Source organism: Gopherus flavomarginatus, chromosome 11 (assembly GCF_025201925.1).
Source record: "Gopherus flavomarginatus isolate rGopFla2 chromosome 11, rGopFla2.mat.asm, whole genome shotgun sequence".
Classification (NCBI taxonomy): domain Eukaryota; kingdom Metazoa; phylum Chordata; order Testudines; family Testudinidae; genus Gopherus; species Gopherus flavomarginatus.
The window spans coordinates 36,329,933-36,347,628 of record NC_066627.1 but is presented as its reverse complement, the minus strand read 5'-3'; the positions used below and the strand labels follow the sequence as shown (position 1 = coordinate 36,347,628).

The window sequence follows — 17,696 nt, the reverse complement described above, 5'->3', positions numbered from 1 at the left end:
TACCCACTTCGTCAGATGCATGTCCGTACTGTAGACAAGCCCTTCGCCAGTGCCTCAGAGCCTGATCCATCTGCACCCTCACCAAACAAGGCTCCAGCTGAACTAGAATCTAGTTCCAGTTAGTCTGGCAGTGGCCAGGAGTCGCCCTGTTGTGGAAAGCCCAGTTTTGTTCAGCAGGCCACTTCCAGCCTAGGCCCTGCTGGGCAGGAGTACCCAGGCCCCATGTACTCTGAAGGCCTATGGGTGGGAGCCCTCAGGCCATGACAGGGAAACACCTGCCAGAGGCTACTCTAGCCCTTTAAATCCCTCTCTATGACATCACACGGGAGATTACGCCTCACCAGCGGCGCACGCGCAATGAGAACATGCAACCGTATTACGTCACTTTCTCTAAACTGATTTGCTGCTGGGTTGTGGCTGCCGCTGTTTCGCTTCGGCTGGACAGAGGGGTATGCGGTTGCCTCGCCGTAGGGCGGGGCACGGGTAAGAGAGAGGAGCGGAGCGCTCCCTTACGAGCTAAGGCTACTGTCGATTCCTTCTCGAGAGCACTGGGCATGCGCCAAAGCTCTTCCGGGTTCTTCTGCTTCCCTACCCGCGCCCACAGGGGTCACTTCCGGCTGCTTGAGGGAGGACGGGGGTCTGTATCCGGGGCACGGGCGGCTTCCTGCAGGCGGGCGGCAGCGGTGACTGGTCGCGGAACCCGGATCCGGTTTCCCCTCGTTGCAGGCTGTGAGTGAGGCGGGCCCAGCTGGGGAGAGCCCCGAGGCGGAGCAGGGCCCTGTTCCGGCTGCCCCTTCCCGGGCGGTCCCTCTCGGGCGGCTCCGGGTCGTAAGCGCTGCGGGTCTTTCTCGGACCCCCGCTTCGCCCGGCTCTCATGCGCCTACCGGTGCGGGGTGCCCGGCCTGCCCCGAGGCGCGGGCTCTGGGTTTCGCTTTCCCTAGCCGGGGGAGGTTTGTATAGGCAGGTATAGCCCTTTCGCGCAGAGCCCCGCCAAGCACAGGTGTAGAAGGGCCCGAGAGATCTCGGGCTCCCCTTGGCCTCCCCCAGCCCCAGTAATGTAATCGGAGACTTCCTCCTCTGGGGGATTGGGAGAAGATGCCTCTGAGGCTGTAAAGATCTGCCCAGGGAATTATTTTGGAGAGGTTGTGTGTCCTGTGTTGTGCAGGAGGTCAGATTAGGTGATCCCATCCCAATATTCCCTTCTGCCCTTGGGATCTATGAAAAAACTAATGCCACGATGTAGTGTATACAAACAAGATTCTTCCATTGACTGTCTCATGCACAGCAGGTTTTGAAAAGGGCCCTAAGGCTACATCTACACTGCAAACATAAATAAATACCATCGCTACCAAATGACAGCAAGTCTCAAAGCCCAGTCAACAGACTTGGGCTCATACTGTCAGGCTAATGGTAGCTGTATAGATGTGCTGAAGCTCTGAAATCCCAGGGGGAGCGAGAGAGGTCTCAGAGATTGAGTTCCAGACCAGTTGGGAAAATCTGCATTGCTACTTTTTGCTCTGTAGCCTGAGTCAGTCGACCCAAGCTCTGAAGCTTGATGCTGTGGTGTTTGGTTGGTTTTTGAGTGTAAATGTACTCAGAAGGAGCAGAGAGGATGGGAGCCCATGCAGGTAACTGAAGGCTAGCAATGATTTCTAATAAAGTTTCCTGACTTTGTATCTGGGCCAGGAAGGCTCTGAGGCAGAATTAGCAGCAAAGTTGGCTGATGATTAGCTGTGGAAGAATATTCAGGAGAATGCTTTCTTTGAAAATATAGAATTGGCAACATATTAAGTGAGGAGAGCGGGAGAGAGCTTGGTTTTCCCAAACAGCATATTATGGAAACAGAATTGAGAAGGATACCAGGTTAGATCAGGATTTCAGTCCATTAGCTATAGGTTCAGAAACTGAGCTGGGTACACCAGGTCAATTTATTCTATAGGTTCAGTTGAATTCGGGTTAAAAAAAAAAATAGCTGCCTGCTCGATGAGACCCTGTTGCATGAGCCTCTCAACCTCAAATTGCAGGGATATGCCTGTGGGTTTGTGGTAAAATTATTTTGATGGTTCAGCCACATTTCATGCCGAGTAGCTCAGTGTAATATGAAAGCTATGTTCTCGCTGCCTGGGTCAAGGAATCCCTCTTATAAAGTCCTGATTCAAAGAGTTCATGAGTATTTTGAATGATACCAATTTGAGTAGTTAAGAATTATGGCAGAAATAGCACGGGGATTTTCTTCTGTAGGTCAGGGGATTTTTCTTGTTGGATGCTTTAGAAACCATTTTAAAGACCAGTATAAGACTGCGTGGGTTTTGTTTATTCTTAATGGGACAGAATTATTTGACTTCCCTATAGATTGGCAATTTCAGAGCAATGATAATTCAGCTTTTTCTAATGTAATCACAGTTCTGAAGGTGGCACATTTATTGTCTTATAAATATGCTTAATATGTCAGCTATCTTTCTTTAGCTTTGTCATTTTGAAGAGTTTTTGTACTTCTGGGTCAACTCTTCTTAACTGAAATACTACAGTTTATAAACAAACTGATGGCTTTGATTGAGGGTGATACATTAATGTACGCTGTAGGCTGCTGTCTTTTAATAAATTTAATCATAATCTAGGATGCCTTAACATTCAAAACATTTTTGTGTTATTAAGCATTTTCTTGTGCTCAATGCAATAGTTTTCGTTTTTTTTTTTTTTTTAAGTGTTGATGAAAGCCTTAGTGACTGAAATCCTATTTCAGCCTCAAAGGTAACAGCATGAGTAGCAGCATATTGTAAACTTTCCTCATATTGCTATAATGGTATTTCACCTCTACGCTAGAGTAAATGTTCCTTGGATTGAAAGGGCTGCTGAATCTCTATGACCCATTCATTTTTTTATTTCTGTGCTGAGACTTTCAGTGATGAAGGGGTACAGATATATTAGTGGCTTTCTTTACTCCACTAGGAACTGGACTAAGATGACAGCTCATAGTATCAGAAGGGTAGCCAAATTAGTCTGGATCTGTAAAAGCAGCAAAGAGTCCTGTGGCACCTTATAGACTAACAGACGTATTGGAGCATGAGCTTTTATGGGGAATACCGACTTCGTCGGATGCATTCGTCGAAAGCTCATTCTCCAATATGTCTGTTAGTCTATAAGGTGCCCCAGGACTCTTTGCTGCTTTTACAGCTCATAGTATGTAGTTTATCAAATAGTCATGAGATGTTACAACTTTCAGTGAGTGATTTGCAGGGAAAGGGCTCAATATTCTTTAACAATCTTCTGAGCCAGGGAAAGTCATTGCTATTCAACCAGGTTTATTTGTGCACTGAATTTCTTGTCAAGTACTGTAACCATGTATGGTGGAAGTAAACTGTTGCCATCATACACCTGTTAGAACCCGCCTGCTGATTAGTGAACCGTTAAAGATAGGATTTTTCAGGGAGTTAAACTGTAAATGTTGAGAGGCAAAACAAGAGTTCTCTTGAAAGTTGTTGCCTTCTATCTAAGGCTCTGTCTACGCTGGCACTTCCGTTGTTAATTTTGTCGCTCAGGAGTGTGAAAAAACAAACCCCTGAACAACAAAAGTTTTAATGACGGAAAGCAGGTGTGAACAGTGCTTCACTGGTGGAGTCGTGCTCCCAGTGACAACGCTACTGCCCCTTGTTGAAGGTGGTTTTGTTTTGTCACCGGGAGGACTCTCTCCTGGTGACAGAGTGGCTACCCTGTGCACCTTAGAATGGTATGACCGTAGTGGCACAGCCATGCCGTTGTAAGGTGTGCAGTGTGGACGTAGCCGTAGTTTGTCTCATATTTTGATTTTTATACATGAGCTGATGAACCCTGGCATGCCCACAAATGGCAAGTCATGGGAGCTTGAGATGATTATGAATGTCCTGCTTTGAGCAGGGGATTGGACTAGATGACCTCCTGAGGTCTCTTCCAACCCTGATATTCTATGATTCATAAGATCTTTACGAAGGACTTACTTGTCTTTAGGGGACTTCCTAATCGTGATGCCCCATTCATGAAACAAAGCTGCTGTATCGTACAATTATTGAAAATAGAGATGGAGGTTAGGATATCTAATCCAGCTCCGTTCTAGTGCAGGATTGTTTCCTGTTTAAGTCTATTATCCAGACTGGTTTGAAAGTCCCAGTTGATTGGAAGCAATCGGAGCTCTTTTGCATAGCCTAATTATTTAATTTGGGAGGGAGGTGGTCGTTGAGTAGTGGCATTCTGCTGCTTTTATCCAGTTCTGTTTTATACAAATAAAGAAATAACTTTAGGGAAGGGGCAGTAAATTCATCCTGTGGAGAAGACTCAACTGCATTTTTATGTATGGATCTTGGGCTGAGGTGTGAATTTAGCACTCCATATTCCCTGTAATTCCCAGCAGAACTCTCTGATTTCAAGAGGGAAGCATGTACAAACAATCTTTGTGCAAAACTTCTAGCTTGTTTGTTCACTTCCTCATTGTTGTATTCAGCATTACTTGGTGAAATAATATACTTGAATTTGGGACCATTGAAATTTCTGCTCTTTGTTTCTTTCTTCTACGTCCTCTTTTTTCCCCTTTTCTTCTTCTTTAATGTCTTCCTGATGTATCATCTGTCCAACAGCAATTCTACACACACACACTCTCTCTCTCTCTCTCTTCATTCCCATCTGCTAAAATGATCAGCAACTGAATAATTACTGATGGCGTTTACATGGGCTTAATGCAAGTTGGGGAGTTCACACTTTTGAGTAATTGTTTTAGGCTGACTGCAGACTCAGAAAGACAACACTCCATTGACTTACATTTGGATCACAGCTGGGAGGTTTTCACAACCATAAGGACTAGATATGTACTTTCTTTAAAAATGAGAGCTTGTATTCTGTAGAATCTGGATGACATCAGGGCAACACAAATACATCTCTGCTTTGGTAGCATTTGGAAGCCAGTGTAAAGGGCTTGCCTATGCAAGAGACAACAAGTCACTAAAGTAGAAACACACATTAGTACACTTGTAAAAACCATAAGTAACAGGTTTTGTACTACACTGGCATAGTGGGTCCAAGCAGGGCCCGTACTAGCTGTTAAAAGTAGGGATCCCGGCCTTTTGATGTAACTGCAAGTTTCAGGCTAAAATCTTGGCTGTGCCACTTGCTGCCCACTGCTTCCTCTTCAGTTGCATGCAAACTCTTCCACAGTTGTGAGATGAGTGTCGAACAGCCCCACCTCCTTGGCAGGTAGAATATGCACAGCTGGATAGGATTATCAGTCGCACACAGAGACTCACAGATAAGGTACAGCTTGAAAGACTAGAGTGCTGGGCTGCGCAGTCCATGCAGTTAGAGAGAATTACAGCAGAAGTCCTGAGTTAAGTAGAAAGAACCCTTTTGGAGCAGTTCATGTTATTTATATATTTTTTTCTGGAGAAAGCAAAATAATAGATTAATAAAGTCCCTGATTATAGTTCTCCATGCAATTTAACTCAGTAGCCCCCAGAACAGTATAAACAAGTCACTTTGTTTTCATCGCACCATACCCTTGCTTTTAGTCATCAAGCCATTCTGTTCTTACAGACCAAAAAGCAGCTCTGCTCTCTTTAGGCTCACATGCACCTAATTTCTTTGGGGCTAAGGCTGCCTTGGCTCAAAGAGCCAGATGGGACTTGTGGAAATTGTTATGGACTCATTGCTGGGATTTAACTCCCAAATGTCTATATCAGTCTCTGACTTGGCTTTGTTCTAGAATGCAGTTGGAGAGGAGTGTATAATGGCTGTGAAAGGCTCTCCATGGGGCACCAAAAGACCAGTACACCTATTACATGATTACAGAAGCCTGAAGAGTTTGTGGTTGGAATCTACTGCTCCATGAACACCTCCACAGGCTCCTGTGGGTATGTGGAAATTACAAGCATGCTGGAGTAGTACCGCTGTAATGACTTATCTTTGTTTTTCTTTTTATTCCAGAAGAATCACGATTACTGAAAACTTGTAAAAGGCTCAATAATCCGCCTGTTGCAGAGTAACCATGGAAGAGACGAGGTAGCCACCCAAGAGTGAGCCACAGTCCTATTTCAATGGATTCAAAATATAAAGACGATTTATTTAAGAAGTATGTACAGTTCCATGAATCCAAATTGAATGCTTCTGACAACAAACAGCGCCCTGTTAATGATGAATATGTGCGAGTGGCAGCCTCAGCCTTACTCTGCCTTCCCAAGATTGATCCCTTTTATAGATTCCGGTTGATTAAATTTTATGAGATGGTTGAAAATTCACTAAGATCCCTGAAATCCTCAAATTTACGTTCTCTCCATAGTGCATTCACTATGCTGGAGATGATAGGAATTAATCTCTTTCTTTATCCTTGGAAGAAGGAATTCAAAACTATAAAGGTAAGACGTTTCACACGTGGAGGTAATACTTAGAACAATGATTTGTAGTTTCATCTAACTTTATTTCTGAGTGTTTTTTGCGTTGCTGCATGACAGATAGGCAGTCCTGGAGTCTGAAATCCTCTCTCTATCCATAAAACAGGCAGAATCAGTGCAAGCATCCCCCTCCGGCTCCCCTCCCACTGGCCTGCTGTTGTATCCTGACTTTGACAGCGAGGAAATAGCACTAGGGTGAATGAATAGTTGACTTCTAAGTTCACTCTATATTTGCCCTTTCTGCCAGAACTGCTATTAATTTAGCACTAATTGCAGTGTGCAGTATTTTGTGAAGTGGACACTTGTTTACCAGGAATTGGATTGGAAACCTCAACTCATTTCACACTGGCAAGCAAACTTCTTTAGTTTGCTTTAAGAACATCTTTCTTCATTCCTGATCACGTGGAGCCATGATTTTTTTTCTTTTTAATGTCATAAAAGATAAGTTTGGGACAGTGTTTCAAATGATTCATTTGTCTGCTGTGTTTTTCTGTCTGAATCAGTAAGCAAGTGCTCATTGAGTTTCTCAAGGCGGGGAATCTTCCATGGCCTTGGATTTTTAGAAAAGAGAGAGTGTACCTAATAGGCCTTGGTAAAAACTGGCCTAGAACATACTTGTTACGTACATGTGTGTTGCATCTTGGGCTTGTATTTTTAACTTCTTTCCCAGGAGACTTGCTCCTCCTCTTGAGGGATTTTCTGTCCTTAATAATTATTAGCATGTGAAGCACCTTTCATCTGAGGCACTTTGTAAATGCACATAATAAATATTATGTCTATTACAGATAGGACAGCTGAAGCACAGATTATTGTCAATGTTTCATGGCTGCAGAATTTGCTATAAAATCCATCCTTCCTCCAAATATGAACTGTCATTTAAAAATGTTTCAAGCATTATAGTATGAAAACCTTTGAAATGTGAATGGCATAAACCAATGCAGCACTCTTCTTCAGTCTGCAAACATCCTGAAGTATTTGCTGAGATTCAAACTAACACTGTTCATGTCAGTACATTTAAGTTTGAAATTGGATAAGATTTTAACGTCAACATTAACAATTTCACTGACTGCTTTAGCAGAAACATCCAGTTAATTTTGTGATCCCATGTTCCCAATATGGCCACAAGATTCTTAAATATTTAGCTGTCCACTACCCACTTCGGAAACCTCCATCTTTCCCCCACCAAAGCTTGTACAGTGCAGTTGTGTTGTAAATTCAATTTCTGGTCCGTTAAAACTGGATTATTTAAGGGAAGCTTAAAATAAACAATTTAATAACAAGAGGATTACATGCTGATCATATGGTCTTCAAATTTAAGCAAAACCTTCCTTTTTTGGATTTATCTGAAGCTGATGCAGAATTTTCAGTCTGTCAAACAGGAGAGCTAAAGAATTTGGGTTCAGCTTTCTTGGAGTACATGTAGTCTTTGATTGTCAGAGGTTGATTAGATAGGACTAACAAGGCTCCTATATTGTGCCCAGCACTGTAGTGTCCGAGCATCTAGTCTGCCACTGAGGTTATAACTTAACTTCCCTTTATTTTCCCCCTTCCAGACCTACACGGGACCTTTTGTTTATTATGTAAAGTCCACACTACCTGAGGAGGATGTAAGACAGATTCTGAACTACATGGGGTATGTCCAAGAACTGGGAACCATGTATAAGCTCAAAGAGCTGGTTGATGCCTTCCAAGTGAAAATGGTTTCATTTGAACTCTTTTTGGCAAAAATAGAGTGTGAACAACTGCTTGAAATTCACTTGCAAGTGAAGGATAAAGGTTATTTGGAGCTTGATGTTGTAAATGAGCGAAAAAATAGCAATGAAGATGTTAGAGGCTGCTCAGAAGCTATGAAACGGCGCACAGAATGCAAAGAAAACTTGAACACTTCTATGGCACGCATGGTTCTTCAGAAATCTGCTAGTGAAAGAGCCCCTAAAGAGTACTTCAAGCCAAAAGTAAGCAAGCCTTCTAAATCCGTGGATACGTATGACAGCTATTGGGAAATCAAGAAACCACCATTGATGACTTCGTTGAGTCTAAGAAAAGAACCAATTTTGGTTGATACAGCAGATGACATTAAAGATGAAATAATACGTCCATCACCATCTCTTCTTGCTATGTCAAGCTCTCCACATGGGTGTTCAGATGAATTTCTGCCAATTTCATCCCATCCCAATGGCATGTTAAGAACAAATGTCCCCTACAGCTCCTATATTTCTGCTCAAGAAGACTTAGACTTATATACTGATCCTGATTCTAGAAGTATGTTAAATTTTAAAAGACAAGAAGTTAGTAAACCTGATGTATGGCTAATAAGAAATGATGCCAATCCCATTTACCACAAACGTACGCATCTAGCCAAAGAGACAACTTCCCTGAAGTGCCAGAATTGTGGCATAACTTGCGGCACTTCTATTTGCCAAAAATGTGACAATCTGCTCATCTATAGGCAGGAATATCCAGCAGTGAAACAGAGCAGTTATTCAATCAAAACAATTCCAAATGATGGCTCGTCTCCTGGCTCTGCTTTAAGAGAGAAATCTCAGTATGCATTACAGACTCAGAGTCAAGAAAGAGCTGCTCAGCTGAGTTCAAAATCCAAGCCTTCAGGCACCCTGCGCTGTGGCTTCTGTAACCGATCTGGAGCTTCAAACACATGCACATTCTGTTCAAAAGTCTCATGTGATGCTTGCCTCAATGCTTACTATTATGATCCCTGCTGTAGAAAGAGTGAGCTACACAGATTCATGCCTAACAATCAATTAAACTATAAATCAACCCAGCTGCCCCACCTTGTTTATAGATAGACTTGAAATTCTGTGTTTGAGGGGAGAAACAAGGGCTAAAAACACACAGAATTTTCTGATCTCATTGGTAACAAATATGATACTGACCTCTTTATGTATAAATATTAAAAAAAAAACAGATGTGTCCAGTTTTTGGAAATACATTTCAACGACTAGGTGCCAGTTTCATTTCTAGTGGCTTCACAAATGCTGTGTATACATTAGAGTTCATGCTGCTACCATTTAGGTGGTTCTTATCTGATAACTGCGTTTCAATTTAGATGGGGGAGAAGAGCACATTTTCCTTTCAGAGTTGGCAGCTGTTGCACTTTAAGTGACACCACATCTTTGTTATTACATTGCAGTGATTGCCTCACCCAAATAAAACTACATAAGAGTATGAAATTAAGAGCAGCATTTTCAGTGTATAGTGAAATCACTGTCCGTTTTGATAGAGTAACTTTAAAATACTTGCAGGAAGTATTTGCAAATTACTTGGTTGCCAAAAAGGACTAATTTTTGACGAGTTTGGCTGCATTTCCTGAGCTCTAAAATGTAAACACCAGGACATCGCCTCCTCATGTTTCCTCCTTCTCCCTTCCATCCCCCAAGGTGTTTATCTCAAGCTTATACAATCTGAATTTGAAGAGAGTTCTTGCTTTATTTTCTAGTGTTGCCAATACCATCCTACTGGTTTTTACTGTGTGGTATTTTTAAAAGGTGAATCTGTATACATGTCACTTAAATTATGCCTGGAGTGTTCTCTTTCCAGTTCAGTACTGATTTTATTCATCTTCTGTTGCACATGTATTAAATCCCATTCCTTGTACTGTAAATAGGTGATTGGAAACAGTTTATTTTTTAATAAATAGATTCAATATGTTGAATTCTAAAAGTGGTAAAATCATTATGTAACTATGAAGCCTCTCTGGGTTATTTGTTCAGATGGCTTTTTTTTTTTACTTGTACTGTATTTCATGGTTTACTACAGTCACTGTGGCAGATTGATATTATTGGCTCAGAAAAAATTTTGTTTTCTTTGCTTCCTTCTTTAAAGCACCCAAAGCGCTCACTCAGGAGACACCTCTTCTAAATTAATTGGAGTCTTTCCTGAATAAGGACTGCAGGATTTTGGACCTAAGTGCACATTTTCTTCCCTTATGCTTATGGGAACTTTGTATGCATAGATGAAAACCCTGCATTTAAAGCCACTGCAAAGTCTATAGCATAGCTCAGCTGGCAAGGCAGTGATCTGATTAAAATTCACAGAGCTTGTATGACTCTCATTCGAGTAAGTCCATCAGTTGTAGATGAGAATCAGGCAACAAAACTTATTATTTATTTGTATGACTATCGTGCCTAGGAGCCCTAGTCCTAGACCAGGATTCCATTGTGCAGGGTGCTGTACAGTTTGGCCATCAAACCACGCAATAAATTAAACTACATCTTCTATGAACAGACTTTAGTCTTATGGGAAAAGAAAATCTGCAAGAGCCTCCTCTTATTTTTGTCTTTTTACATTCAGACAAGCTAGTTAAGACAAAATATTAGGGAACTCAATCTGAGTATTGGAATCAAACATTTAAAATATCTAAAATTATCTAAAGTGTTTATTATATTTTTTTTAAATTAATCCACTTTGCACTAAAATAATAAATTTTTGAACAGTTTGATTCTAGGTTTTGTTTTGTTTTCTTCCCAAATGTCCATTGTGTGGAAAAAACATGCATGAATGATTGGTCACCAATGTTTTCGTACTGTTTTGGGTTGCGGGGAATTAAATAGGTTAATATTGTAAACTTAAATATTTTAGCCATAAGAGTGTCAGATATACAAAAGAAAAGACAAAACTTAATTTTACAGAAGGCTGAGAGAGGCTACTCTGACCTGCATTAAGAAATAAAGTAAATGGCATGTGGTTAGCTATCAGAAGACAAATCAAGTGACTGCAACTGAAAATGTTATAAGCAGGTATTATCTTGCTGACTGAAGGCTACGGGAGGGGTTCCCAAACTTTTTGTTGGCATGACCCCATTTTAATGAATTCTTTCCTGCCAGGACTCCAGATAGCATGGAAGATGCTGTTTTGTAGAACAGCATGGCATCATCCATGCACTGTGACCTTGCCTGCACTGTATGTGCAAGGTCATGCTGTAGGAGCAAAATGGTGTCTGTCTTCTGTGACTCCATGTACTGATGGTGCATTGTGACCCACAGTTTGGGAACCATTGGGCTAGGCTCAGTATTGCTTAGGTGAATGATGTTAAGGTTTTCAAAATCTTAATGGCTTTTTATAAATACATACATATATATATGTATAAAATAGAACACATGTAGATACAGTATGTATATAATGAAGAATTTAAAACAATTTTACTACTAAAATACAGTCTGTAAGGGTGGCTCTCATTTTGGTAGTTACTTTTTTCTGTTCATCTTTCTGAAGTGTCACGCCTGTTTTGGCTGCTATTCAATGTACCTTCTAGTTCACTAGTTCAACTTCCATATTGTTACTTTCACTACAGTAATTAACTAAAACTGTGATGCCACGTAACTTATACAGTGACCATAGCAGGGACTACTATATTTGCTTTAAAAAGGAAAAGTCCTGTGTTTATATCTGTCATTGAATACTGTAGTACAAAACTGTGTTGAATTGCAAGTGATACCATGCTCTATTTTTTATGTATCTTACTGTATGGGTTGCTGTGATTGAGACAGTAAAATATATGCTAACTTAAAATGCAGGTGTTTTGCATCTGATTTCTGTTAAAACGTCTGAACATGTTTTGAAGCTTTCTCTTAAAGGCCTGTATCTTTATGGAGGGTAAGAGGGGAAGTTGAGTGCATTTAGATGTCTCATACATACTTTGCACAAAAGTTTCTCATTTGGGCACTGACCCATGTATAAGTGTATGTCAACCAGGAACCTCAAGTTCATGGAAATTCAGAACATTTCTCATTAAATGTAGACTTTTTAAAAAGTTATTTTAGAAACCTAGCAGCATGAATTTGCTTGGTCCATAATGTGAAGGTTGTCATACTGCTTTCTAAGACTATATAGGATACACAGAGCAGATATGTACAGTGTGAGATCCTCCTTTAGTTTACTTGTCAGACTTGATTGACTGCACCATTATGAGGACATAATATGTGTTTCTTTTAAAATCAGCTTCCTGATGTACATACATATGCTATAGCTTTTGTGTAAAATAAGTGGAACTGTTCACATGCATTTTTTGGCAGTTGAGTTGAGCTTGTTGGCTGCATCCTACTGGTTTTGGAGTAAAACTATCTTCCAGATTCCAAACTAGACTGACTTTGGGTTTGAATACGTTTTAAAACTGTTACGTGAATGTCTTAAACCAGTAGAGGCCCAGTCCTGCAAGCTCTTTATTTCCAGATAATTTGAGAAATCAGAGTTCCAGATGCATGTCTGGGAGGATCAGGCCCAAGAAGTTTAACTAAAACATTTTTGCAGTGGCTTGCATCCTGGACTTCTGTGCATGTAGAGCTAATGTATTTCTAGTGCATATACAAAAAAATTACTTTCTTACTGCCTGACACTTCTGGTTATGGTTCAATTTGTTTTGCTTCCTCTATTGCTTTGATAAAAGTTTAGACACATTGTCAAGTAGTTTAGCTTGACAGCTTGTATAATTTGCACTCTAAAGGTATTCTGTGGAGGATATCCCTCTGGGTTCTAAGCACCTAGTGTGCGTTATTGAAAAATATCCAACAGTACCTGTTAAAGGCTATAATATAGTTGCCTTTTTTTAAAGAATATTGAAGAGATTTTTAGATCTTACTGATCTGATTTCTGTAGTGATTATGATTTTGTCCGCATGCTGAGCCTCTGAGTGAGAGACAAAGGTGGGAGTTAGACAAAGTAAGGTAACGTATCAAATGTATTTATTTAGGCTATGATCCAGCTTTCTTTTAAAGTTTTGAGCAATGAACCATATTTTTAATAAAAGCAGCAAAGAATCCTGTGGCACCTTATAGACTAACAGACGTTTTGGAGCATGAGCTTTCGTGGGTGAATACCCACTTCTTCAGATGCATGTGGTGGAAATTTCCAGGGGCAGGTATATATATGCTAGCAAGCAAGCTAGAGATAACGAGGTCAGTTCAATCAGGGAGGATGAGGCCCTGTTCTAGCAGTTGAGGTGTGAAAACCAAGAGAGGAGAAACTGGTTCTGTAGTTGGCAAGCCATTCACAGTCTTTGTTCAATCCTGAACTGATGGTGTCAAATTTGCAGATGAACTGAAGCTCAGCAGTTTCTTTCTGAAGTCTGGTCCTGAAGTTTTTTTGCTGCAGGATGGCCACCTTAAGGTCTGTAATAGTGTGGCCAGGGAGGCTGAAGTGCTCTCCTACAGGTTTTTGTATATTGCCATTCCTAATATCTGATTTGTGTCCATTTATCCTTTTCCGTAGAGACTGTCCAGTTTGGCCGATGTACATAGCAGAGGGGCATTGCTGGCATATGATGGTGTATATTACATTGGTGGATGTGCAGGTAAATGAACCAGTGATGGTGTGGCTGATCTGGTTAGGTCCTGTGATGGTGTCGCTGGTGTAGATATGTGGGAAGAGTTGGCATCGAGGTTTGTTGCATGGATTGGTTCCTGAGCTAGAGTTATTATGGTGCGGTGTGCAGTTACTGGTGAGAATATATTTCAGGTTGGCAGGTTGTCTGTGGGCAAGGACTGGCCTGCCACCCAAGGCCTGTGAAAGTGTGGGATCATTGTCCAGGATGGGTTGTAGGTCCTTGATGATGCGTTGGAGGGGTTTTAGCTGGGGGCTGTATGTGATGGCCAGTGGAGTCCTGTTGGTTTCTTTCTTGAGTTTGTCTTGCAGTAGGAGGCTTCTGGGTACACGTCTGGCTCTGTTGATCTGTTTCCTTATTTCCTCGTGTGGGTATTGTAGTTTTGAGAATGCTTGGTGGAGATTTTTAGGTGTTGGTCTCTGTCTGAGGGGTTAGAGCAGATGTGGTTGTACCTCAGTGCTTGGCTGTAGACAATGGATCGTGTGATGTGTCCGGGATGGAAGCTGGAGGCATGAAGTTAGGCATAGCGGTCGGTAGGTTTTCGATATAGGGTGGTGTTAATGTGACCATCAGTTATTTGCACCGTGTTGTCAAGAAAGTGGACCTCCCGTGTAGATTGGTCCAGGCTGAGGTTGATGGTGGGGTGGAAGCTGTTGAAATCGTGGTGAAATTTTTCCAGAGTCTCCTTCCCATGGGTCCAGATGATGAAGATGTCATCAATGTAGCATAGGTAGAGAAGGGGCGTGAGTGGACGAGAGCTGAGGAAGCGTTGTTCCAGGTCGGCCATAAAGATATTGGCATATTGTGGGGCCATGCGGGTGCCCATAGCAGTGCCACTGATCTGGAGATATATATTGTCCTCAAATTTGAAATAGTTGTGTGTAAGTATAAAGGCACAGAGCTCAGCAGCCAGTTGTGCTGTGGCATCGTCAGGGATAGTGTTCCTGACAGCTTGTATTCCATCTGTGTGTGGGATGTTTGTGTAGAGAGCCTCTACATCCATGGTGGCTAGGATGGTGTTAAAAGGATAAATGGACACAAATCAGACATTAGGAATGGCAATATACAAAAACCTGTAGGAGAGCACTTCAGCCTCCCTGGCCACACTACTACAGACCTTAAGGTGGCCATCCTGCAGCAAAAAAACTTCAAGGACCAGACTTCAAAGAGAAACTGCTGAGCTTCAGTTCATCTGCAAATTTGACACCATCAGCTCAGGATTGAACAAAGACTGTGAATGGCTTGCCAACTACAGAACCAGTTTCTCCTCTCTTGGTTTTCACACCTCAACTGCTAGAACAGGGCCTCATCCTCCCTGATTGAACTGACCTCGTTATCTCTAGCTTGCTTGCTAGCATATATATACCTGCCCCTGGAAATTTCCACCACATGCATCTGAAGAAGTGGGTATTCACCCACGAAAGCTCATGTTCCAAAACGTCTGTTAGTCTATAAGGTGCCACAGGATTCTTTGCTGCTTTTACAGATCCAGACTAACACGGCTACCCCTCTGATACATATTTTTAATGTGTCAGTTGTAGTATGTAGCTTTCAAGAGAGCCAGGCTAAGAACACTGTCTTAGATTTTTTTTTTTTTTTTTTTGGGAGGTGGGGAGGATGTTCTACACCTAATTCTGAACTTTATATAATTGTGTTATTTCTTTAAGGTCAGCTTTATTAAGGCATCTGTGCTTATTCTTGTGAGAGAGCTTTTAACTTGAATGCATTGTTTATCTGTTCTTTATAATTGCACTCGTTTTTTACACTTGTACCCGTCTTGAAAACATTTTTTGGCAATGGCCTCTTCCATTTGCTATTTCTCTTCCCTGTCCATTTTCAATTCAAATAAATTTCTGCTTGTATGCATTAGCCTCATGGCAATTACCTCATTGTGCTCCAGAGTACAAAGTCACAAATTACTGGATCCGGTAATCTGTCTGACCCTTTGCTCTGTGTAGGGGTGATGCTGAGGATTCTTCGGTGGTGGTTTTGTTCTGAAACCATGAAAACCTGTATGTACATTATATGGTTAAGGTTTCACGGGTTTGTGGGGAGACAAGTGGTAGAGCCAGGGTGCAGCTCCTTTTTCTGATAGGCTTACATAATACATTTCCAAGCATGTGGTAATGTGTGGAAGATAATATTGCTCCTTACAGCATCTTAAGAACTTTGGGATAGGAATAAAGTCCATGTTTATACTGTGCCTAGCAACCCAGTTCAGATTGTTGGGACCTTTGGGTAATAACACAACAAACTCTCTAGTATGGCTTTACAGGTACCTGTGCTGTGGAGCAGCTAACAGCTGCTAGTAGGCTTGTATGGCAAAGGGTGTGTTTCACCAGGGGAGGGAGGAAGGAAGCATGTACTTAACCCCAGTTAGCTAACTGGTTAAAATATCAGTGAGGACAAGGCAACTGGGGTTAGTGCTCCAGTTAAAGCCTGTAGGGGAGCCTTGGGATTGAATCGAGCTGCTATCCCAAGTTAAGAACAGACAACTTTCTGCAGTAAAGACAAACCCAAAGTCAGGGAAGCAGCATGGAAGGTTGGGCTGCCTATGTGAGGCTATGAGAGTAAAATAAACTCTTGTGGAGTTGTCGGCATGGGCCCTGGCTATTTCAGGGTGTATATGATAGCAATGTGGGTGGGGAAGATGGGGGTCCAATTTAGAAAAAAATAAACTACTTCAAGGCTTACTTTTATTTATTTTTGTTTTTGTTAATTGCTTGGAATCAAAAAAGTTTTATTTCTTCACACATTAGGAATCTGGAAGCCACTGAAGCCAAGATTACAGTTAGCTCAAGGTAGGTCAAATGTTAATTATCTTAACAGTGTCTATTAGTTACTAATAGGCTCCTTTCTTGGCTGCTGGGGGTCCAAGGTCAGACTACTACTGTTCCTGTAATTTTCAGTTTAAGGTGCACATTTTCTGTGGCTAGTTTCTATCAAAGCAATTCCTGCTTTACGGTGAGAATGCAGATTGTTTTCTGAACTATGTTTCTAGAAATTTAGCAACTTTTCTTGCAGTGAGCTTTCAGTTGATCCTATTATCAAAGACAACATCAAAACTCCCCTTAGCTTCAGTGGTGCAGGAGCAGGCCTGAGATGTTTAGTATAATGAGTGTTCCAGCTACTTGTTGCCAATTGGGGCCTACCCTATTCCCTGCTTTGGAAATGGCTTACAAGTTCAACACTCTTCCCAGAGGAGACTTTTATCTTCAACTGGGGTTGCCAACTTTGTAATATTTAAAAAACACACACTACAGCAGGAGTGCACTCTCCCTTCCCTAAATGTTATCTGTGTGTGTGAGGGGTGGCTTTGTCCTTCTCCCACTGTGCTGGCCCCCACACTCCCCGGCACGTTTCGCCACTCTTATCTGGCAGCCACGCAGGGCAGGGAGTGGGATGAAGCCAGCTTCTGGGGTCAGGAGCCAAGCATGCTGGGGGGAAGGAAAGGGAAGGCTCATGGCTCAACTTAAAAATAATACTCCTTTTGGTGGAAAGGAAACTTTTGTCTCCCTTAAATAGGGCCCATTTTATTTGCATTCCTTTGTATGCAAATAGCTCTGTTTTAACTATCCTATCTAAGAGTTTCACACTACACTATTGTAAATCAAATTGCTGTTATCAGTATTGAGCTGTTATCTTTCTGACTAGAGGCAATATTGCACATCTCATCATTGCACATGCACAAATTCTACCCTCTTATGTACTTTCGAATTAGGCTAGACCAGGGGTCGGCAACCTTTCAGAAGTGGTGTGCCGAGTCTTCATTTATTCACTCTAGTTTAAGGTTTTGGGTGCCAGTAATACATTTTAACGTTTTTAGAAGGTCTCTTTCTATAAGTCTATAATATAGAACTAAACTATTGTTGTATGTAAAGTAAATAAGGTTTTTAAAATGTTTAAGAAGCTTCATTTAAAATTGAATTAAAATGCAGAGCCCCCAGACC

At 41.5% G+C, this 17,696-nt stretch overlaps 1 protein-coding gene across 3 annotated transcripts; it reads left to right on the top strand.

The window, feature by feature from the left end:
- Positions 1–406: 406 nt before the first annotated feature.
- SPATA2 (spermatogenesis associated 2) lies at positions 407–11,939 on the top strand. Of its 3 annotated transcripts, none has more exons than XM_050918135.1 (3): positions 407–483; positions 5,947–6,374; positions 7,964–11,939. In XM_050918135.1, exons 2-3 carry the CDS (start codon positions 6,057–6,059, stop codon positions 9,215–9,217), a joined length of 1,572 nt encoding a protein of 523 aa, XP_050774092.1. In that variant the 5' UTR covers positions 407–483; positions 5,947–6,056; the 3' UTR covers positions 9,218–11,939. The 3 variants fall into 3 exon arrangements, with proteins under 3 accessions (XP_050774092.1, XP_050774093.1, XP_050774091.1); XM_050918136.1 differs by having other exon boundaries at positions 409–449; XM_050918134.1 differs by lacking the exon at positions 407–483 and adding an exon at positions 516–729.
- The last annotated feature ends 5,757 nt before the right edge of the window (positions 11,940–17,696 follow it).

Bases quoted from the DNA above. Each gene is read 5' to 3' on its own strand.
- SPATA2 (XM_050918135.1), top strand. From the start codon at position 6,057: ATGGATTCAAAATATAAAGACGATTTATTTAAGAAGTATGTACAGTTC. The intron at 6,375-7,963 runs GTAAGACGTTTC...TCCCCCTTCCAG, and splicing joins AGGAATTCAAAACTATAAAG to ACCTACACGGGACCTTTTGT.